We start from the raw sequence: 24,007 nt of genomic DNA on the forward strand, positions 1-24,007 counted from the left end.
TACATACAAAAAGACTTTTACACGAGTGTTCGTATTGGCTTTATTCATACAGCTCAAAACTGTAGAGTGCAAATGTCCATCAATAGATGAATGCATAATTTAGAAATATTGATACAGTGAGATACTATGAACTATTAAAAGGAATAAACTACTCATATGCAACAGTGTGGATGAATATAAAAAACTTGAAGTCACAAAGAGTATACACTGTATGATGTCATACATGAAATTGTAGAATAGCCAAAATAATGTATGGTGTTAAATAGCAGATCTGTAGTTGCTTGGGTCTGTAGAGGGAATGGAACTGCAGAAATGCTTGAGGGAACTTGTTTTTTGTTTTAACTCTGGTATAGTTAACATACAGTGTTCTCTTAGTTTCAGGTGTATAATACAGTGATTCAACAATACCATACGGCGCTCAGTGCTGATTAAAGTCAGCTCTAAATCCCCTTCACCTAGCTCACCCTTAAGGGAACTTCTCTGAGGTGACAAAAGGGTTCTGAGTTTCTGTTGTTGTGATAATTATATACATACATGTAGTGACCAACTTTAAAAGGGTACATTTTATTATATATAAATTATACCTTAGTGAAAGTTGATTTTTTTAAAAAATAAAACTTAAGAAGAGAACAAATGGGTTATGTTAATGAGAGATACTGGTGGTTCTTTAAATTTTCTTTTATGGTAATGTTTTCATCTGATTTTGGTATCAGTTATGCTGGGCTAATAAAATTAGTTGAGAAATACTTCCTCTCTTTCTATTTTTTGTTTATTTTGTTTCTTTTTAATAGATCCTGTAAGATTGGTATTGCATTCTTAAATCTGAAAGATTTTACCGGCAAAGGTGTCTGGGCCTGAGTTCTTTTCAGGGTTGTTGTTTTTTTTTTTTTTTTTTTTTTTAAGTTATGAATCATTTTCTTTAATGGATTTAGAGTTACTCAGATGTTCTTTTTTCTCTTGTGTTTTATTAATTTGGTCTATCAATGAATTTGCCTATTTGAGTTGTCTAATTTTTTGGCATAAAGCTCTTCGTGGCATTTCCCATCATTTTAATGTGTTCAAGATTTGTATTGATTCTCCCTTCTGATGTCTTATTTTGGTAATTAACTTTTTTCCTTTTCTCGATTAACTTAGTTATGGGTTTTTGATAAAGTTAAGCATCTTCCTGACTTATGACCCAGCTGTTCCACTCCTAGGCATTTACACAAGAGAGATGAAAACACATGTCCACATAAGTATTTATTCAAGAATGTTTATAACAGTTTTATTCATTTTAGCTCTAAGCTGAAAACAACTTGAATGCTGATCATCTATAGAGAGAATAAACAAGTTTTTGGTTATTAGTTAAAATACTTAGCAGTAAAAAGAAATGATTTCTTTTGAAAATTTGAAAACTTTGAAAAATTTTTGAAAAAATTTTGAAATGAATTATTGATATATGCAGCAATGTGAATGACTATGACAATATAGTGAGTTGAAAGCAGCCCCACAAAAAGAATTCTGTGTTTGGTTCCGTTTACATGAAGTTCTAGAGCAGATCAAATCGAACTATGGTGGTAGAAATTAAGAGTAGTGGGTACTTGGGAAGGAGACCGGAAAGGACTTGACTGGGGAGGGGCCGGAGAGAACTTCTGGGGTTATGCAGTGTCCTGTATTTTGTTAGAGATGTGTGTTTACGTGAGTATATGCATTTATTCAAAACTTTGAGCTGTCCATTCCATTATATGTGAAATATACATTAAGTTAGTTGTACAACAGCATGAAAGTACTTAGTGCTACTGAACTTTCCAGTTAAAAATAAAGTGGTACATACTATGTTATGTATATTTTACAATTTTAAAAAATGTAAGAGTGGATATGAAGGTTCAAAATGGGCAAACATTTTAAAAGTATGTATTGTCCCCCATAACCACATGCTGTTCTATATTTACCATTTATATACTAAAGTAAAAATGTAATTTGGGAAACAGTGAGCAAGTACTAGGTATGAGAAGTAATGTTAAATGTATATATTTGGCAAATATTTATCAAACATCTGCAGTGTAGGCTTCGTCATTATGTGTGCTAATTTAGGTAAACAAACAAGGATCTCCTTCAAAAAGCTCACAGTGTACTAAGCTTTGACTTAAAATACACACAGAAAAAAAGATGTTACAAAGCTTTCCTCTACCTACTGAATACCCTTTAGTAGGCTTCATTCTAGGAAATTGAGCTTAAAAATCTTTGCCCCTGGGGGGAAAACATGGGACATCTGGTGTTTCTCTTCTTGGCCTTGCTGTAGCTTGCATTGGCAGGGGGGAGGCTGATGTTGTGTGAGCTTCCCACACAGCTTGCAGTCATGCCGGAGCACCAAAGAGCAGAGATCACCAATAGTGTCATTTAAGTGCTCGTGGGGTACCTGACCCAAAGCATCAGTAGATTTAGAACCCCACCACAAAGAAGTTAGGGAAGAGTCCAAAAAAGCAAGGTCAGTAATTACCCTAACAATTCCCTTTTCCTGCTGCTTATGACTACTGTAATTGAAAGGGTCAAAGGTAGTCTGAAAGTGAGGAAAACGAAAGCAGAAAAGTCAAGGGCATGGAAACTCTGTACACCAGATGGTTTATGTGCCCACAGGGCAATTGAGAATTAAGTGTGGTAATGGAATTACACTACTTCTATTCGTTCTGTGACAACAAGCACTTGGAGTACCAATTATGTTCTCCTTGGCATAGTTGGGTGCTGAGTAAACATTAGTAACTTACTGAATAGTACATAGCATCTTAACTGACATAAATCTCTGAATGCAGAAAATTGTCAGGGTGCTGGTGATGGTAATGATAATATTGAGAAGCTGACTAACATGTGACTTTTCTAGTTAATAGCTACCTATCTATGTCTCCTCTCACCATTCTCCTTCTCTTTTTGAGAATTACAATAAATTCGGTAGCCTATGTCTCTGAGCAGTTAGTGCAGGTTTCTCTTGGTGGAATTGGTAATGAGAATGGCTGTGATTCACACTGTACCTACATGGGGTATTCGGCACCCCATCTAGATTTAAATGAATTCCTTGGGGCAACCAAGAAAGCCAGTTTTCTTATTCCAGCTGTGTGACATTCTGGAAACGGTAAAACTATGGATACAATGAAGAAGATCAGTGGTTGCCAGGAGTTAGAGGGGAGGGAGTGATGAACAGGTGGATGTTTACGGCAGTGAACATACCCTGTATGATACCATGATGGTAGATACATGTCAGCATAAATTTTTCCAAACCCATAGAATGTCTAACACCAAGAGAGAACCTTGATGTTGTCTGAGGGCTCAGGTGACTTACATGACATTCATTGTAGGTTCTTCACTTCTAGCAAAGGTACCACTCGGGTGTGGGGAAGGGAGGGATGTTGATAATGAGGGAGACTATGTATGTGTGGGTCAGGGGGATTGGGGTAATTTCTGTACCTTCCTCTCAATTTTCCTATAAACCTAAAACTGCTCTTAAGAAAAAAATAGTTTGGAAAAAAACATTAAGGATTTGTGACACTTGAATATGAATTGATTTAAATTCCATTTTTCAAAACCTAGAGTAGAGTTTATATTACATTGCTAATATTGTGACATGCTTGCCAAAGAGAATAGTTTGTAAATCCTAAGCAGACTTCCTGTAACCATGTGTTGAATTTCCAGCTGTGTTGAATCAGACTTTGATCCCTCTTAAGAAGATAAATGCAGTATCTGCAGTTTCTAATGGTAGAGGTGGAGGAGGGACGTTCAGATGAAATCTTAGAAGCCAAGTCCCTGTCCAGATAAGAAATTAAAGATGCTGGGGAAGGCAATTGTTTCACTGGGCTCCCCACCCTCTGCAAATTTGTAGGCTTTATCTCCAAAACCAAATAAATAACAACAACAACAAAAATGAGATGCTATTGTTAAATGCTGTATGCCAGATTAGATTTGTTTCCTTCCAATAGAATCCCTTTCCTTAATCAGCACTCTTACAAATGGCACACCTGCCTAATTAGAACAAGTTCTAGAGTATATACAGTGGGAGCATTTCAATTAGCTCCACACAATTGATAACTGTTGGGGCTGATGTTCTTAGAAAATCTTCCCTTCTCTCCTTTTCTTATTTCTTTGAGGCCAAGCTTTTACTGTTTTTTTGGCTTCTGAATCAGCTTCTGACTGTGGGCATTTCCCAATATTGGTCATTGATCCTGTTTTTTTGTTTTTAAGTGATTCTTTAAATGAAAAAAGAAGTGACATATTTATGAATATGTATAGAGACACTTTTAAATATTTTTATTTTATTAGATTTAATTTACTTGTCAGTCTTAAAATACAGAGAACCCTCTTCACTGTGACAAGGAGGTAAAATATAGCAGTCCCATTTAAGATCTCCATACATTAGCAATAATAAATCCTTTTGCCCAGAGTAATGCAGAAACTCAGTCCAGAGCCAGTGGGGATAATGTAGTGCTCCCTCACAGAACCAATTACCCACAGAGAAGTATAATGAGCAGGGGAGGTGATAGAACAAAAATCTATATGGTGAGTGTAAAATTAGGGTAAAATTGTTGCCTGTGAGAAGTCTTACGGTATCTCCAATTATCTTCTGGAAGAAATTATTTAGGCATCTATTCCGATCAAAATTCACAATAGAATTGCAAGAATAGCCTTAGAATAAAACAAAAAGGTCTGCGACTGTAGAGAAAATGGCAATAGACATGTCACAAACAAGGTTCTCTTGTGCCCCTGAAGGATCTGAAGGGATCTCAGGATGGCCACGAGGGTGAGCGAGTCCCCAAGCCTTCCTGCAGAGGCGTGGCTGTAACTGACCACATTATAGCACAGGCTGATGGGAGCAAGATAATGCTCTTAAAATCCAAGACAATTTAGAGCATCACGGGAAGTCTGTACTTTCAGAGTTACTATATTTCCAAAGACTACATCCTACAGCAGATTGCCCTAAAGGGAAATGCTGAGTGTGCGTGATCTATATCCTAATTAGGAGTGAGCTTGATCAGTTGAATGAGTGGGTTAAGTGGCAAGAAATGAAACCTAATTCTTTCTAAGTGTCCAAAAAAAGAAAGAAAAGAAAAACCAGACATTTTTCAGCCTCTGTGGTACTTGTGCTATCAGTTGTGAAGTTTGTAAAGCACCAAAATTTGTAAAATATTTTTGATAGATTGAACAGATGCATGCTCTTGTTACAATTTTCTTATTCTCACTTCAGTGTATTCATCTTCCTTGACTCCTACTACTATGTTTTTTAAACTTATATTCTTTCTTGAGAGGGGGAATAAAGCTTGGGAGGCTCACAGTTAGGTACTAGCCACTGGGCATGGCCCCTGATGTATTTTACACACAACCTATAACGACTGTCGCTGAGCGAGATCATTTCCTCCCAGCTGATATTTAAATTTTGGTTCTATTTTGTCAGGTTATACCCAGAAAAGGACAATTATGCGCAAACGGTCATTCATTATAAATGATTAGAGGAGGAAAAAAGCCTTTAGGTTGGACAGTGATGGAAGCTGCCTTGACATTGACAGTTGCTTAACACATCCTATTACAGTTATTAAGGACACATATTAAAGAACAATAGTCTTTGGGACCTTGTTGAACCAGAGGAACCACTTCCTAACCTAAAAGCAGTTTGTTCATTTGTTCATTTATTCCACAAATGCACTTTGAAGCTGGAGCTACAGCAGTGAACGAAGTCTGTGACCTCAGAATGGAGCTTTGATAGTTCAGTAAGTGAAACAAAATAGACAGATGATACAGAATATGTCAGGCAGTGAGGAATGCTATGCAGAAAAGCACAGCAAGGCCAGGGAGGTCTGCGGTGGTGCTGGTGGAATGCAGTTTCAGAGAGAAGGGTCAGGGATAAGCCTCTCTGATAAGGTGCTATCTGAATCTGAGCACCAAAGAAAATGAGGGTCTAGCCATGGTAGAGTGCAAGAGCAAAGGGCTTGCAGTCAGCAGCCTGGGACCCTTGGTCTTGACAGCCGTGTGACCTTAGGGAGGTGTTTAACTGACCTGTAAAACAGAGACAGAAAAAGCCACAATTCTGTCCATGTTTGTCACTTGAGAGACACTCGAGGAAAGCATTTTGGTAAACAGCAAACCATGACCTAACCTCAGATTGCAGGTAGGAGATGATAAAAGGTACAATTTGAAGAGATGCATATGGATGAGCCTTCAAACCCTTTTCTATACAACACGCCCTGGAGTTACCAAATTAAGTTGTCTGAGTTGAAGTGTAGAGAACACACTTCAAAAATGAACTGTTTGATACTTAGGTATAAAGGATTTAAATTCATCTTTGTTTACTTTTGTGGTATTTACAGTTTTTATATTTGTGCTTTTCTTCCTTTGGCATCTTTTTCTTTGACCTTTCCTTTAGTAAATCGGGCCTCTTGGCTCTCATGGACACATTTTCTATCCTGTTCATTTACTCCCTGATTAATTCGTTTAAAAAAACCCCGTAACAACCCTCTAAGATTAATATTTATCATGGGGCACAGAGTCAAAGTCTATTATAGACTAATTCTAAGCTCCACAACAGTTCATTTGTGTTGATGTTTGTTAAGGACTTGAAGTTGTTTGTTGTTTGTTCTTTTTATTTTTATAGCTGAAGTGAATTTTACAATAATCATAATATTTGAATAGAGCTTTACAGTGTGTAAAGAACTTTCACACACATTTGAGCTTTTAGCAACCACAGAGCTAGACAATGCGGACACTATGGTGCCCTTTTCTGAAGAAGGAAAACTGTGACTCAGAGATCAATATTTAAATCCAGGCTTTACAATGATCCAGGTATGAATACACAAATGAAATATACTGAGTTGCTTTTCACAGTAGGAACTAAAATGGTGTGTTTTTTAGTAAGTAGATTCAAGAACGTTCTAGATGACTCTTGGAGATGAATCCATAGGGGATAATGGAAAGAGAGGGCTGTGTCCTTAGTGAGTGGAGATCATGGAGACAAAACCTTTTTCTTGTGTCATTGTCAAAGAGGATGTGCACCTGGCTCCAATCTAGCATGAACTTTCATTTATTTTTCTCCACTTACTTAGACTGACAAGATTAATAAACATGTGGTTTCCTTCAGGACAGAAACAAAAGCAACCATAAGCAAATATAAAACTTCTCAAAATGAATTGTCTTGGAATTAAAGAATGTTTTCTCAGAAAACGTTATTTAATTTTGAGATCGAGGGTCCTGAAGACTTACTATAATATGTCTTTTTAAGTATAATGGAATCAATAAAAAAATTAAAGCAGAGTTGGGAAGAGACACAGAGATTATCCAACCATGGAACCATTAAAATATGTGATCCGGAAAGGGCCCCCCAGCTTGTGTGAGGTTGCCTTGTCTTCTGTGGCATCCTCACCATCCTGGTCCAGCCTCCCCCATGGTGTTTTCTGATTGTAGGGGGCCTTCCAGAAATCATCCATCCTGTGGAGACTATATGATTCCACTTATATGAGGTACCTAGGATAGGCAAATTCACGGAGACAGAAAGTAGAAGGGAGCTGATTTTTAGTGGGGACAGAGTTTTAGTTTGGATAGATGAAAAGTTCTGGAGATAAATGATGGTACTGGTTATACAACAATGAATATACTTAATGGCACTGAACTCTGTATACTTTAAAAATGGTTAAAATGGTAAATTTTGTGTTATGCGTATTTTACCATAATTTTAAAAATAAAGGAAGCAGGAAAAAACAATCCATTCAATATCTGGACATTTCTGTTATATTAACTCCCTCTAGGATAAGCCCTGTTCAGGTTTTGCGCTCTGGAGCCATGAAGAGCACATCTAGCCCTTTTTCCTGGGATGAAGACATCCAGCTTGTTCCTTCCCAACAGTCTGTTCAAGGCTGACTAGCCCCATTTCCTTTAATGGGTCATCCTATTTTGTTTTATTTTATACTTTATTTAAATCATTATCAAGGGGCACTTGGGTAGCTTGGTTTAGCATTGGCCTTTGGCTTGGGTCATGATCCTGAGGTCCTGGGATGGAGCCCAGCATCCATCTCCCTGCCCAGCAGCTTCCCCTCTTCTCCCTCTCCCCCTCTCCCTGCTGCTTCCCCTGTTTGTGCTCTGCCTCTGCCAAATAAATAAATAAAATCTTTATTTAAAAAAAAAAAAAAAAGAATCATTATCAGGATAAGGACCATACATTGTGATTGGTAGATTAGCCTTTTAAATCTCTCTTAACATATTGGTTCTTATTCTGAATCTGTCCCTCTCTCTGCCTTGCTTACTCAGTCTCCCTTTTAATTTATTTGTTGAAGAAAACTGGGTCATTTGTCCTCGAGAGTGTTGGTACTTGCGTCCCCCTGCTATACAGATGACAGTTCCTCTGTCCTCTGTATTGCCTGTGAATCACTAATTGGATTGAGATACATTATTTTATAAATGCATGTAATCCAATTATATAATAATCCAATCCATTCTAGATCTTTTTTTAAGAGTGGAGGGGGTACTATTTTAAACCCCCTTCCCAGTGTTTTGTTTGGTAAACTGTACACGTGCAGAAAGATTGAAAGAATAATAAAATGAACTCCCATGTAACCTTCACATAGATTTGCCAACCTTTAACATTGTTAATACATGGACAAATACACAATCCCCCCCCCCAGCATCTTCTGAGCTTAAGTTGTAGACATCTTGACACTTTACTGCAAAATATTTCAGTACATAATTGCCAAGAACAAGGGCATTCTCTCATATGAACTCAGTTGGGTTGACTGAAGAAATTTATGTTCTATCCGGTTTGTATATTGTCTACTATTTAGTAGTTATCCTAATTATCCAAGTAATGTCCCTAATAGCTGTGGGTAAAGTTTTTTAAAGATTTATTTATCTATTTATTTTAGAGAGAGAGAGAGAGTGGGGTGGTGGGGGAGGCAGGCAGAGTCTCAAGCCTACTCCACATTGAGCGCCGACCCTGAGATCAGGACTGGAGCGGAAACCCAGAGTCGGGCGCCTAACCCACTGCACCACCCAGGCGCCCCAGGGTAATTTTTTTAAAAATCTAGAATCCATATAAGAATCACAGACTGGGTTTAGTTTTTGGGCCACTTAAGTTGTATAAATTGGTTCTGCCCTTTATTGGGTCTTATGTGACATTGGCATTTTTTGAAGAGTCCAGGCCAGTAGTTTTTCAGAATGTCCCTATATTTGGATTTGCCTGATTGGTTCCTTATGGTTAGATTCTGGGTGAGTAATTCCATCAAGAACCATGCATAGGCTGTGCTGAGTCCTTTAATGCCACACTTGAGAGGCACATAATGTTAGTTTGTCACATCCTGGTGATAGGTTTGATCACTTGGATAAGGCGGTGTCTCCATTGTAACAGTACCTTTTCACCATTGTAACTAATAAATAATATGTAGGACAGTAGTGGTTGCTTTTAAAATAGCTTTAAAAAACATGTGATTGGTCATGGGAGAAATTGGATGGAAAAGATTATGAACACATTAGGAAAGAGTTATTCCCACTGGTGGAAAGATAATTCTAAATGTTTGCTTTTCTGAGAGGAGAGAAGTTGGGGGTGGAGGAGTAAGTACTGAAGGCAAGAAATGGGCTTTAATGAAAACAGACCTGTGTTTGAGTCCCAGTACCGCAGTTGAACTTGGGGCAACTTTAAAAAAGTTACCTCACTTCCCAGATCCTCAGTTTCCTTCGAAAAATGGGTCTAATAATAAATGTTCCTGGCAGGATTGTTGAGATGATTAAATGAGATAGTACAAAGTGGCTTCTAGCCCAGCAGCTACACTAGGACCGTCGATTGCTTGGGAGATGAAGAGGAGTAGTTTCCTGAGCAGGTTGCAGAGTTTAAACCTATCCATCATGGGTATTAATTTTTGAGATTAGTTTGAAGCAATCATGTTGGTAAGAAAATGTGATCAACAGGTTAGGTGCCTTTGTGAAATTTCAAAGAAAGTGGTTAGGAATTAGGATGTTTGGTTTCATTTGCAGCCCTCTTAAATATGATTTGTCCGTGGTAGACTTGTGTAGGATTGAATTGCCATTTATTTGGACCTCTTTCTGATGGCAGTCCATTTTAATCTATTAACAGGGATTATTTTCTGAAACAGTTTATATGAAGCCTGATTGAGAATAGTGAATCGTAATAATTTTGTGACCCATTTACATGCATTACTGTAAAAGTTTGATTTCTTACAAGTGACAATTTTTTAAAGTTAATTAGACTCGGCTATACTGAGGTTAGCAAAAAGTGCCTTGAATTATCAATAATTCAGCAGGGCAGACATTTCTGTATAATGCAGTGGTTTTATAGAGTATTGTGAGATAGTTATCCCTAAAATAAATGGTTGTGAGCGTACATCCGCGTGGTGGGGTTCACTTGAATGTAGCGTGAAGTGATAGCATCTATGCTTTCTATTATTGGACAGAGTGTGGGACATCAGTCTTTCTGGCCATGAACTACTAGCAACCTTTGTCCTTTGTGTTACCTTTAGTTAAAAACGAAAAATGAGCATGAGTGCTGGCTGATGGCCATGTCTTTCTTACAGCTAAAAATTCATCGGGGAAAGAAAAATGGGATTGCAGATTTGGATTTGTTTCATTGCATGAATGATATGTGACATTTTGTAAATTATTTATCACCACAAGGATGGCAGCAATGGCTTGAGCATTGTTATATCAAATGAAAGCAGGAATCCCATTAGTACAAGGACTGGGTTTTAGCTAGAATCTATCAAGGGAATGTTGTCACTTTAAAACCAGATTGTTCTTTTAATTGCTATTTAAAGGAACAAAAGTGTTCCCAAGGTACTACAGTTGAGCAGTTGCAAGTAATAACTATGGATCCATAATTATGCAGTGCTGATTATCTGGCATTTAAAAAATTGTGGCTGGAGTCAGTGACCAATTTGTTGTAGCTTGTCTTTTTGGGTTTTTCTAGTACAAAGTGTTTTATACTCTGCTTTTTAACTGGGGCTACAAAATACATTTGCATATCTACTTCAGAAAGTAAAGCCTGTGCATATTAAAAGAACAAATTAAACTGAAAATAAGGGCAAGATAATGAACACATTGTAGGATGAAATTAACAATCATATTGAACAATTTTGCAAATCCTCAATCATAAGATGAATTCTGGTTTTTGATGACATGTTTTCACAGTGAACCAAGACTTTTGTTGGAATCATTATAACCATTTGAAATAGTATCTTAGAGATGAGGGTTTCTTCTTTTAACTGGCATATGTTTTTTCCATTTATTCAGTTAACATACATCTTGAGTGCCTACTGTGTATCGGACAATGTATTAACTAGGCATTTGGGATAGAGTAGCTGAACAAATGAGGTTTATTCTATGCTGATGTATATTTTAAAAGTTAGACCTTGCAAAATCTTGTTTTTTAATTTACATTAAAAAAACATGTATGATTATGCTAACTTTTCCTGCCCTGAATTTTTGATTCATGAGATTCAAATACAAATACGTTATAGTTACATTCAGATGGCTAGAGACAACATGTGTGAAGGCTTGGAATATGCAATAAAATTTTAATTTTCATACAGTTTTGGCTGTTCAGAATAAATGTGACCAGATCTGTAGGCATAGTCAACTATTCATACGAATAGGAATATTAGCATTGCTGGTAGCCATAAATAACGTTGGAGACACTTTATACATTGTTAAAAGCAATTCCTCAGTGAGAGCTAAAGAGTACTAGGGGGTTGGACAAATGTTTTGTTGATCTTTTATTAAAGTGGGAATGTCAGAGATTGAGAGTTTATCTCCTTTGTGTGGCATGGTATGATTTACTTTTGAAGACCTTGGTGCCAGAAAGTCCTTGTTAATGATCTTTTGCTCTTCCCAAGTGATCCTACAGAATTTTAAATTTCTTGCTTCGTTCTGACTCTGTTATTATGTCACCTAAAACCTTAACAATATTTTAGGTCAAAAATTTAATAGATTAAATAATAATAACCTGCACTAAAACAGTTGATAAAGTTGAGTAAAAACAGTCTGAAAAAACAACTAGATGATATTAATAAATTATAATACTGAATAGATGAGTCCATTTATTATAGGCCTATAAATTAGAGCAATGATTGAGATTTCGAATAAATCTTTTCTTTCTTTCTTTCTTTCTTTTTTCTTTTTCTTTTCTTTTCTTTTTCTTTCTTTTTTTTTTTTTTTTTTTTTGAATAATCTCTGTACCCAACACGGGGCTTGAACTCATGACCTTGATATTAAGAATCACACACTGTCCCGACTGAGCCAGCCAGGTGCCCCCAAGAGGATCTTTAATAATGTTCATTTTAGGAAGGTTATATAATCTATAAATGTCTTAGGTTTCATTGGTTTAATAAGAATTCCTTCTGAATCTTAAATACAGTATTTTGGTAATACTTCAAGCATCAAATAATTAAAGAGTTTTTAATCAGGAAACGTTGATTGGAATACCTTATTCAGCAGGTTTTCCATTGTTAAGAAATATGTAAGAAGCTTTGACTTTAATGTTTTATTGTTAATTTTGAAATGGAAAACTGATAGTATTTTTTCATTTTAATTTTATCATAGCCCCGTGCTGATCCCATTCCGATATGTAGCTTCTGTTTGGGGACTAAAGAATCAAATCGTGAAAAGAAACCAGAAGAACTCCTCTCTTGTGCAGATTGTGGCAGTAGTGGTAAGTTGATATTGTTTTGAATGCGGGTATACCGTGTCTCCTCTATAGCTATATGTTATTTATAGACTTATCAAAACTGCATTTGTTTTTTAAAGCAATTATTTGGTTATTGCATAGTTTTTAAATTTAAAAAGTAAATGTAGGTAGAGGGGGAAAAGTGAGTATATTAGCAGTGACAAAAATATTTATGTTTATATAATGCTACTTATTAAGCTTTGATTTCATAGCAGCATTGGTAATTCAGTTTGGAGTATTTTACATTGCAGATAAACCCAGTGTAGAGATTTCTACGTTTTCAAGCTGAATACAAGTAGAATCACTTGTTTTCTATAACCCTCAGTCTCCATTTAAGAGGTCCTCCAGTTGGCCTTTGTGATGTTTCAGGTCATGACACCTACTGGTGAAGTGTAGTATTACAACCCAGCTCTGTGTGGCTCTAAATGAAAGGGACAGTGTTCTGCAAACTTCAGTGGCAGAATCAAGAAATCATCAGGCATGAAAAAGACTCAGATTGCCTAGAATAAGATAGAAAAAGAGTGGTCAAATAGGAGGTGATGTTGAACTCAAGGAATTGCTAGGTGGAGACACTGGATTGACCACTGGCCAAATTGCAGTACTCAAAATGCTATCGAAGTACAGGCACCTCTGCCTTTTCCTCAGTCTAAGATATTAAGACCATGCCTTAAAATGGAAAAAGGAAGTCAGATTGTGCTTACACAAAGAATTTGTCTTACCAAGCCAGTCTTCCTTCTTGCTAATCATATGATAGTTGCCTAGGTTTTATATACACATACAGGTTTGTTTTTTTTTAATATTTTTTTTATTTGAAAGGGAGAGAGAGACACTATGAGTAGGAGGCGGAGGTGGGGGAGGGAGAGAGGAAGCCAAGCAGACTCGCTGCTGAGCTGGGAGCCTGGCATGGGGCTCTGTCCCATGACCCTGAGATCATGACCTGAGCCAAAACTGAGAATCAGATGCTTAAGCGTCTAGCCACCCAGGTTCCCCTGTATGTAGTTTTATATATGGTTATATATATGGGTATACACACACACACACACACACACACACACTCCCAGCAGATTGAGTGGTAGTTAATTGGATTTCTAAAAAATAATCTCGTAGTGTTAATCTTCAAATGTTCCTCTCTCAACCTATTGAAACTTTTTTCCTCCCAAAGTGTTCCTTTAACATAGAAAATACAGTATTTCTCTGATGACGGTTATCTTGAAAAACAACAACAAACCTGCAAAATACCATGGCTTACTGTCGTTTAGGAAGTCAGTATAGTAGTAGTTAAGAAAAACTCAAGAGCCAGCCATAGCCCAGTTGTTCTACGTTGAACTAGTTAACTATTTTGTGCCTTGATTTCCTCACTAGAAAAATTAGATAATGGTAGCACCTACCTCTTGGATTTTGTGGGAGTTCAATGAGAGAACAGAAGTAAATAGCCTAGCACAGGGTCTACGACAACTACGGTAAGTGTGCTCTCAATGTCAACCATTGTCATTATTTGGCATGTTTGATACTGGCCTTGATTGCTGCAAGTAATTTCATATCTTATCATTTTTGACAGCTGCTTGATGGTTGGATAGAGGAAATGTTTCATTCACTGAAGAATGACAGTGTTGTGTAATGATTCTTCTTCCTCCTATAAAGCTTTAACTGGATAAGCTCTATGTGATTCTGCCGCTTTTAAGACCTGACTGGGAGGGGATCCGTGGAAATAAGACATTGCAAACTCTGCCTGAGAAATGCATTCTGACAGTCCTTTTGATGGGCTTTACAGATTCATTAAAATTCTTTACCTGCCCATGGTATCATGGATAGTGACAAAAGGGCATGGAAACATTATCTGTATGTTCAGTTTAATAAATTTCAACGCTACGATCTCCCTGTTTTATCCTGGTGAGGTAGTCCCTCACTCATCAGTTCTGACTCTGGAGTTATCTTTTAGGTTTTCTCACGAGGCTCACTCTGAATGAATTATTCTTTTGTTTAACTGCCTGATCACTTTAGTGGTATGCACTTGCCTTTGGTTTACCCTTTGTGATTTTTAAGGTAGTACTTTAAAAACTACCTTCACTCTTATATTTTTTTGAGTACCTATTTGTCTGGTTGCCGAGACAGATTAAAAATGCACTTAAATGTGGGAAGAAAAGTTCCCTTCGTGTATTTCCTTACCTCTGCTGATACACTTACTTGAGTTGATAAGGAATTTGAGATTGTTATCTGCTAGATCATAACTTCAAGGCCTCCTTCACAAGGTATAAAGGTGTAATTCTAAACAGGTACATCTTAGATTTTCTGATGTAATCAATCTCCCTCGTCTTTCCCAGATTGAAAACCTGCCAAAGGAGAAGTTTGATCCCCTTTGTACTCGGAGGTCACTGAAATTTTTTTCCCCTAAAGTTTCTTATTTTACCAGGGTATGTAGGTGTAATGTTATGTTTTCTCTTTTAACAAATGGAGAAGAATGGACTAAGGATACTGTCTTAGAAGGCTTATATAGCTAGAGTTATTTTGTGAGCCAGTTCTCCCCTCCCCACTCCATTCAGGTAGAAAAAGCCAGAGACTTTGGAGTCAAGGTGTGGGTCATGGCTGAAATTCAAGCCCTGGGGCATCATATCCCTTTGCTTAGGATAGAGAATAGCTAAGAGAGTTTCTCTGGACCCCACCATGGAATCTGGCTCAGTGTTGAAGTTCACTCAGTATTTCCTTCTATGTACTATGTCAGTCTGGATCTAGCTACTTTATTTTTTTTTATTTTGTTTTTTAAAAGTTTTTATTTATTTGTTTGACAGACAGAGATCACAAGTAGGCAAAAGGCAGGCAGAGAGAGAGGAAGGGAAGCAGGCTCCCTGCTGAGCAGAAAGCCCGTTGGGGGGCTCTATCCCAGGACCCTGGGGTCATGACCTGAGCCAAAGGCAGAGGCTTTAACCCACTGAGCCTCCCAGGCACCCCTGGATCTAGCTACTTTAGTCAAGAAAAACCTATTGTTCCTACCTCAAGGAGATGCACTCTAGACATTTAGTTCATCTGGTAGATCAGATGAGTAGCCTTTCATATGCTGCTCTTTAAATAGATGAATAGAAATCAAATATAGTTGTTCTTTGGAGAGGTGGGTTTGGGGGCGAGTTGGGATTCTTGTAGTTACAACATTCTGTTGTAACACTTGATAATTAGGAGGCAAAAATAATAAAATAGGCTGGCATGGCTCAGTAGTATCCTCTAATAATGGTGCAAGCCCCATTGTCACGGTCCAGTCCAGTTTCTGTAGTGGGAATTACAGAGTGGATGGTACCCCTAGTTGGCCTTATGGAAATGGCTACTATCTCACACTCCAAAGAGACCATTGATTCTAGGATTGAATCGAAACTGTTTGTAATGATCAAAGGACTCCCTAATGAAAAAAGTTTAAGTGAAAAAAATGCCCAAAGCAGTATAAAACTAGAAGAAGGAAATATAGATGGCAGCCCATAAGGAGGATCATTCTGAAATGTGTTTCCCATATGTGCCTGTTGGTTTGCTGTCCCCTGGGTCTGAAGTACCATTTGTGTGATGTCACACTTAAACTCTGCTTAGATTTCATAGAAGTGAGTAATAAATGTTTCCTTCTCCTTACATCATAAAGTAAGCCAATTAGAAATGTCTCTATTTTTAAGGTGGCTCAGTGCTGCAAATGGGCAGTATTTTCTTTAACTATGTTTTTCTTGCTGCAAGTTCCTTTGAAAAAAATAATTCAGGTTTGCAGGTAGTAAAAATATGAGGTGAGGTACAGAGTGCATGGAGCCTCAAATACGGTTTTCCAGGTTTCTGTGTGCCGGCTGTATAACTGCGGTTTTTATTTATCTCTAAAATGTGGAGGCTGACATCTGCACCCAAGCATCCGTGGGACTATTGTGAGCATACAGTGAGATCACGATAAGAGGATCGTCAGTCACTATAGAACATTACACAGATGGGAAGGATTATTCATTCTAACCGCTAATACGAATGTGGGAATCATCAGATAGTCATATTCAGGTCTTTGGAAATGTTGGGCCTAGGAAGTGATTTTACTTGACTTTCATGGATCAGCCTACTTTGAAATTAACACTGTTATATTCTCTTTGCCTCATTAAGACCAAATTATCTTTAATTAGCTTCACATAAGTATTAGATATTATACCAAATGAAATTTTGTGTCTGCTGCTCAGATTGCTGGGTGGTTAAATCTTACTTACAGATGAGTTGTGTGCATGTGTGTTTTCAAATTAGCAAATCTAAGATAAGTGTACAGTTCAAAATTACAGCATCATTCTAAGTGGATGCTCATTGAAACCGGCAACGAAGAGAGGCTGCTGTGATGCAGCTGGGAAGGTAAGGAAAACACCCTTGTACAGCAGAGGGAGCAGGCGCCATGGCACCAATACCATTCTGCCCTCAGGACCCCTGAAGTCTCCGCTGGGATTGTCTTTATGCATGTGTCAACCAGCAACAAAACTGGCCCGCCTTCTGCTCCCAGAGTCAGCTAGCTGCTAGGTGCGGTATGCAGATAAATAGGTATATTTTACAAATCACTTGTTTCTTGGCCGCCTGGTGGGTGGTTCAGTTGGTCTGAACACAGTTCAGTTCTGAAGGCAGTTGTGTCTGCCTTCAGCTCAGGTCATGATCCTGGGGTCCTGGGATCAAGTCCCAAGTTGGGCTCCTTGCTCAGCAGGGAGCCTATTTCTCCCTCTGCCTCCTGCTCCTCCTGCTTGTGCTTGCTCTAGTGCTCTCCCTCCCTCTCTCTCTCTCTCTCTGACAGATAAGTAAAGAAAAATAATGTAAAAAATAAAATAAATAAAATAAAAAATCATGAGTTTTGGAGCGCCTGGGTGGCTCAGTGGGTTAAATCCTCTGCCTTTGGCTCAGTTCATGAGTCCTGAGATCAAGCCCCACCTCGGGCTCTCTGCTCTGCGGGAAGCCTGCTTCCCCCCGCCACCCCCGGCCTGCCTCTCTGCCTACTTATGATATCTCTCTCTCTCTTTCTCTCTCTCTCTCTCTGTCAAATAAATAAATAAATAAATAATCTTTAAAAAAAAAAAAATCACCAGTTTCTTAAAGTCACTATGAGAAAATGACTCAAGACTTAGTTGGTTAGTTTTCCAGCTTCACCGTGAGTAGATGAGGACTGAATGATTGATTAGGTTGGGAGGGAGACCCTTGACCAGAGAGAAACCTAAAGATGGAATCCGGGGGCTGCCTGGGTGGCTCAGTGGGTTAAGCCTCTGCCTTCAGCTCAGGTCATGATCTCGGGGTCCTGGGATCAAGTCCCGCATCGGGCTCTCTGCTAGGCGGGGAGCCTGCTTCCTCCTCTCTCTCTCTCTCTCTCTCTCTCTCTCTACTTGTGATCTCTATCAAATAAATAAAATCTTTAAAAAAAAAAAGAGTAACTCAACAATTTTAAAAAAAAAAAAAAAAAAAAAAAGATGGAATCCGAAGAGGAGTTCGTAGGTCGGAGAAGGAAGGATTGGTGAGCCGCTGATTCCACAAGCCCGCAGCTGGACTGACCAAGTGGAGAAACAGGAAGCAGAAACCTTGCGTCCGGCCTTTTATTCCCTGAAATCATGCAGGTCGGGATTACCTGTGGTGTGTGTGTAGCAAAATCTAGAGGTCACTTTTCAGTCCGTATCAGACTCTAGTGTGCATCTTTCTGTTCATACCAGATAGTCTTCAGCCCTGTTTGGTCTGTTGAAAATCTTTTTCCTTAACTGTTCTTTTCCTCTGGCTTCCACGATCCATATTCTCTGTGTGGTCTGTCACCACTTCCTTTCATACATTTTTGTTTGCTCCTTTGTCTCTTTCCATCCCTTAAATGTTTCTTCAGGCTTCTGTTCTTAGCCCTGTGTTTCTTACTCTTTGCCTCATAGCTTCCCCTGAGCTCCAGATGCTTAGATAGAAATGCCTTCAGAATTTCTCCACTTGGATGTCCCATAGGCTTCTTAGAGTTAGGGATCCCAAACAGCCTGTGAACCTTGCAGTGCCCCCATCACCCTGAAACCACAAATACCGCAGTAACAGTAGAAATCTTAGCAAACTAACCTCTTTCTTCTCCTTAAGGATTTCCCATTTTAGCAAATGGCACCGCACTGGCCACTGATTCCACAAGCCATCCTCTGTCCTATTCCCATATTGATTGTATGTCCGAATCTGTATCCCACATCCTCAGTATATCCATACATTCCCACCAAAACCACTCAGACCTGCTATTATAATAACTTAAATCTAATCTTGATTCTCTTTCCCCTTGACCATTTTCCGTGCTATAGGCTAAGTGAATTTTTTAAATTTCAAAATCTATTCACAGATTTATTTTCATCGCTACCAATTAACCCTTAGGAAAAAATCAAAATTCTTTAATATGGCCCTCGAACCTTCTTCTGGTTGGGCTCCTGTTAACCCTGTTCTGCATCACGACCCCCCCCTCCCCCAATATTGTGCACACACTGGTTATAGTGCACCTTCCCTCTGTGAGTGTGCCATGTCCCCCTGTCCCTCAGCACACGCCAGCTTCTCCGACCTTTTCCCATCTAATGCCACTCATCCTATGGGTTTCTTCTTTAGGAAGCCATTCCTCAAACTTCATGCTAGATTCATCCATATCTCTGAACCACCCTTTGTCACATGTTAATTCTAACTCTTATTTAATGTGTCTCTTTCCTGCTAGACTATATGATCTGAAATGTTTGTCCTTTTCCTTCCTGCATCTCAGATGGACAGATGGTTGGTCAGATAGCCAGTCCTAGGGACCCGTTGTCAAGAGCGTTTATTAATTTTCCATTGCTGCTGTAATAAATTACCACAAGGTTGTTGATAGAACTCACTTCCTTGTGTTTGTATGACCAAGACCCCCATTTTCTTTTTCTCTTGTTTGCTTGCTTGCTTGGATTTCTTGCTTGCTTTCTCCCTCCCTCCCTCCACTTCTTCCCTCCTTTCCTTCTCTTCCCTTCCTTTCCTTTTAAACAAACACACGTGTGTGTGTGTGTGTGTGTGTGTGTGTGTGTGTGTGTGTATTTCAGAAAGTCATCTCCTGGGGCGCCTGGGTGGCTTAGTGGGTTGAGCCTCTGCCTTCGGCTCAGGTCATTGTCTCGGGGTCCTCGGATCGAGCCCCGCATCGGGCTCTCCGCTGAGCTGGGAGCCTGCTTCCCTTCCTCTCTCTCTCTGCCTGCCTCTCTGCCTACTTGTGATCTCTGTCTATCAAATAAATGAATAAAATCTTTAAAAAAAAAAAAAGTTAAAAAAAAAAAGTCATCTCCTTATAAGGATAGCCAAGTTATTTTCCAAGATGATGTTTCCTGACATTTAAAAAAAAAAAAAAATCACACAAGATAGATAAAATGGAATCTAATCCAATAGAGGTAAATAAAAAAATGTGCGAAGAATTTACCCTGCTGCTCCTCAGGAACCCTGTCTGGATTTCTTCCCTGATTCTGCTACGAATGTGCTTCCTCAACTCAGGATCAGTCACCAGAGGCTCTCTGTATCACCTCCCCTCATACACTTAGGAAGCTCTTTCACCATGAAGCTCATATGACTATTACGTGTGTGTGTGTGTGTATTTTTAATATATTAAAAAATATAGGGGCGCCTGGGTGGCTCAGTGGATTAAGCTGCTGCCTTTGGCTCGGGTCATGATCTCAGTGTCCTGGGATCGAGCCCCGAGTCGGGCTCTTTGCTCAGCTGGGAGCCTGCTTCTCGCTCTCTCTCTGTCTGACTCTCTGCCTACTTGTGATCTCTCTCTCTGTCAAATAAATAGATAAAATCTTAAAAAAATATATATATATATATATATACACATTCATATTTTTTATTATATTTGTATATATATATTTTAAATTTTAATTGAAAAATATATAGTTAATGTACAGTGTTATATTAGTTTCAGGTGTACAGTATAGTGAGTCAACAATTCTGTTATTCAGTGTTCTATCAAGGTAAATGTACTCTTAATCCCCTTCACCTGTTTTACCCATCTCCCACCCACATCCCCTCTGGTAACCATCTGTTTGTTCTCTATGTGGTTAAGAGTCTATTTTTTTGGCTTGTCTGTCGTCTTTCTCCTTTCTTTCTTAAATTCTGCATATGAATGAAATCATATGTTATTTGTCTTTCTCTGACTGACTTATTTCACTTAGCATTACACTCTTTAGATCCATCCATGTCACTGCAAATGGCAAGACTTCATTCTTTTTTTAATGTCATAAGACTTCACTCCACACACACACACACACGTGTGCACACACACACACATATCTTTATCCATTCATCTGTCAGTGGACAGTTGGGCTGCTTCCATAATTTGGCTATTATAAATAATGCTCCTATAAAATCAGGGTGCATATATCCTTTTGAATTAGTGTTTTTGATTCTTCGGGTAAATACCCAATAGTGCAATTATTGGATCATACAGTAATTCTATTGAAGAACCTCCATACTGTTTTCCACAGTGGCGGCACTAGTTTGCATTCCCACCAACAGCGCACAAGGATTCCTTTTTCTCCACATCTTCACCAATACTTGTTGTTTCTTGCGTTTTTGATTTTAGCCATTCCACCTGGTGTGAAGTGATACCTCATTGTAGTTTTGGTTTGCATTTCCCTGAGAAATGATGAACATCTTTTCATGTATCTGTTGGCTGTCTCTGTGTTGTCTTTGGAGAAACATCTGTTCATGTCTTCTGCCTATTTTTTAATTGATTATTTGTTTTTTGGGTGTTGAGTTTTATAAGTTCTTTATATGTTTTGGACACTGATGCTTTATCTGATGTGTCATTTGCAAATATTTTCTCCCATTCAGTAGCTTGTCTTTTAGTTCTGTTGATTGTTTCCTTCACTGTGCAAGAGCTTTTTTTTTTTTTTTTTTTTTTTAAAGATTTTTATTTATTTATTTGACAGAGAGATCACAAGCAGGCAGAGAGGCAGGCAGAGAGAGAGAGGAGGAAGCAGGCTCCCCGCTGAGCAGAGAGCCCGATGCGGGGCTCGATCCCAGGACTCTGAGATCATGACCTGAGCCGAAGGCAGCGGCTCAACCCACTGAGCCACCCAGGCGCCCCTGCAAGAGCTTTTTATTTTCATTTAGTCCCAATCGTTTATTGTTGCTTTTATTTCCCCTTGCCTCAGGAGACATATCTAGAAAAAAAGTTGCTACAGCCAATGTCAGAGAAGGTACTGCCTGTGCTTTCTTCTAGGATTTCTATGGTTTCAGGCCTCACATTTAGGTCCTTAATCCATTTTGAGTGTGTTTCTATCAGTGGTGTAAGAAAATATATTTTTTTCTTCTTTATTCTTTTGCATGGAGCTGTCCGGTTTTCCCAGCACCATTTGTTGAAGAGACTCTTTTTCCCATTGCATGTTGTTGCCTCCTTTGTCAGTGATTAATTGACCATTATAATTGTGGATTTGTTTCTCTGCTTTTTCTTCTGTTCCATTGATCTGCATGTCTGTTTTTGTGCCAGTACCATTATGTTTTGGTTACTGCAGCTTTTTAGTATAACTTGAAATCTGGAATTGTGATACCTCCAGGTTTGTTTTTCTTTTACAAGATTGCTTTGGCCATTTAGGGTCTTTTGTGGTTCCATACAAATTTTAGGATTGTTTGTTCTGGTTCTGGGAAAAATGCTATTGGTATTTTGATAAGAATTGCATTAAATCTGTAGATGGCTTTGGGCAATACAGACATTTTAACAAAAATAACAACAATAATTGTTCTTCCAGCCCATGCATATGGAATGTCTTTCCATTTCTTTGCATTGTCTTGAAGTTTTTTCGTCAGTGCTTTATAATTTTCAGAGTTTAGGTCTTTCACCTCCTTGGTTAAGTTTATTTTTGGTTCAGTTACAAATCGGATTGTTTTCTTAATTTCTCTTTCTGCTGCTTTATTATTGGTGGGTAGAATTGCAACAGATTTCTGTAGATTGATTTTTGTATCCTGTGGCTTTACTGAATTCATTTATTAGTGCTAATAGTTTTATGGTGGAGTCTTTGGGTTTTCTGTATAGACTATCATGTCATCTACAAACAGTCAAAGCTTTACTTTTTCTTTACCAATTTGGGTGCTTTGATTCTTTTTTCTTGTCTGATTGCTGCAGCTAGGACTTCAGTACTCTGTTGCATAAAAGTGGTGAGAGTGGACATTCTTGTCTTACTTTTGACCTTAATGGCAAAGCTCTCAGTTTTTGTTTTTTTTTTTTAATTAAGATTTTATTTATTTATTTTTAAAGTAAACTCTCTCCCCAATGTGGGGCTCAAACTCAAGTCCCTATGACCAAGAGTCACACTCCTCACCAACTGAGCCAGCCAGGCAACCCTAAAGCTCCATTGAGTATGAGTTAGCTGTGCCAAGATCCCCATTTTCTTGCTGGCTGTTAGGTAAATGGCATTCCCTGCTTCTAAAGGCCACTCCTATTTCTTGGCTTCTGGTTTCCCCTTTCTTCCATCTTCAAAGCTAGCAAAGCTGGGTGGAGGCTTTTATATCCTCCCTTTTTTATCTCATTTTACTAACCCATCTGGAAAGGATTCTCTGCTTTTAAGTACTTATGATTAGATTGTCCCTACCCAGATAACCCAGCATAATTTCCTCGTCTTAAGACCCGTACCCTTAGTCATACCTGCAAAGTCCCATTTACCGTGTCAGGTACGATAGATACAGGTTACAGGGATTATGGCGTAGACATGTTTGGGGGCCATTATGCTGTCTACTACAGAGCCCATGTTTTTTTTCTCCCATAGTACTTACTCCAAAAATTATTTTTACTGGTTTGTGGTTTCATTGGTACTTGTTTAATTTTAAACAGTGTTCCTTTGGTTTTGCTAGATAAAGCTACTGTAAGTGACTAGTGCTTCATATATGTTTGTAATAAGAATGAATGAATGAATAAATATATATTATGCTCTCAGATCTGATAAACTGCACATCACAAAAGTAGAACAAAGTCCAGAAAGACAAACAACTGTGAATTGTCCGCAGAGCGATATCCTACATTTTAGAGGGAATTGTTGAGTTTATGGAATGGTTAAACGGGAGGTAAGGAATTTCATTATCAGTAGCATTTTTGTTCTTTTTGAACTACTGTAATTGTGTAGTGGTATATCAAGACTCAGTTACAAAAAAAAAAAGAAAAGGAAAAAAAAAGACTCAGTTATAGTCTTTTGTGTTAAATTAAAGGGGCCGTGAGAAAATAAAATGGAAATATTTCTTCATCCCTCAGCATCTTTACAGAATCATGGAAATTTAGAGCTAGAAGGGATCTATGGCCAATTCTCTTGAGCTAAATAAAGGTAAGATTGCTGCCTAAAGGAAAGATAGGCTCAAGATTCTAGAATTTGA

At 38.3% G+C, this 24,007-nt stretch overlaps 1 protein-coding gene across 1 annotated transcript in view; it reads left to right on the plus strand.

Moving 5' to 3' along the window:
* LOC111144930 (lysine acetyltransferase 6B) overlaps positions 1-24,007 on the plus strand; it is a 188,178-nt gene that overhangs the window by 107,366 nt on the left and 56,805 nt on the right. The window contains exon 4 of the mRNA XM_022499539.1: positions 12,553-12,661. Coding sequence (XP_022355247.1) covers positions 12,553-12,661 — 109 coding nt within the window. The remainder of the gene's footprint in view (positions 1-12,552; positions 12,662-24,007) is intronic.

The sequence above is a fragment of the Enhydra lutris genome, unplaced genomic scaffold, assembly GCF_002288905.1.
Source record: "Enhydra lutris kenyoni isolate GAN:26980312 unplaced genomic scaffold, ASM228890v2 scaffoldscaffold12, whole genome shotgun sequence".
Lineage (NCBI taxonomy): Eukaryota > Metazoa > Chordata > Mammalia > Carnivora > Mustelidae > Enhydra > Enhydra lutris.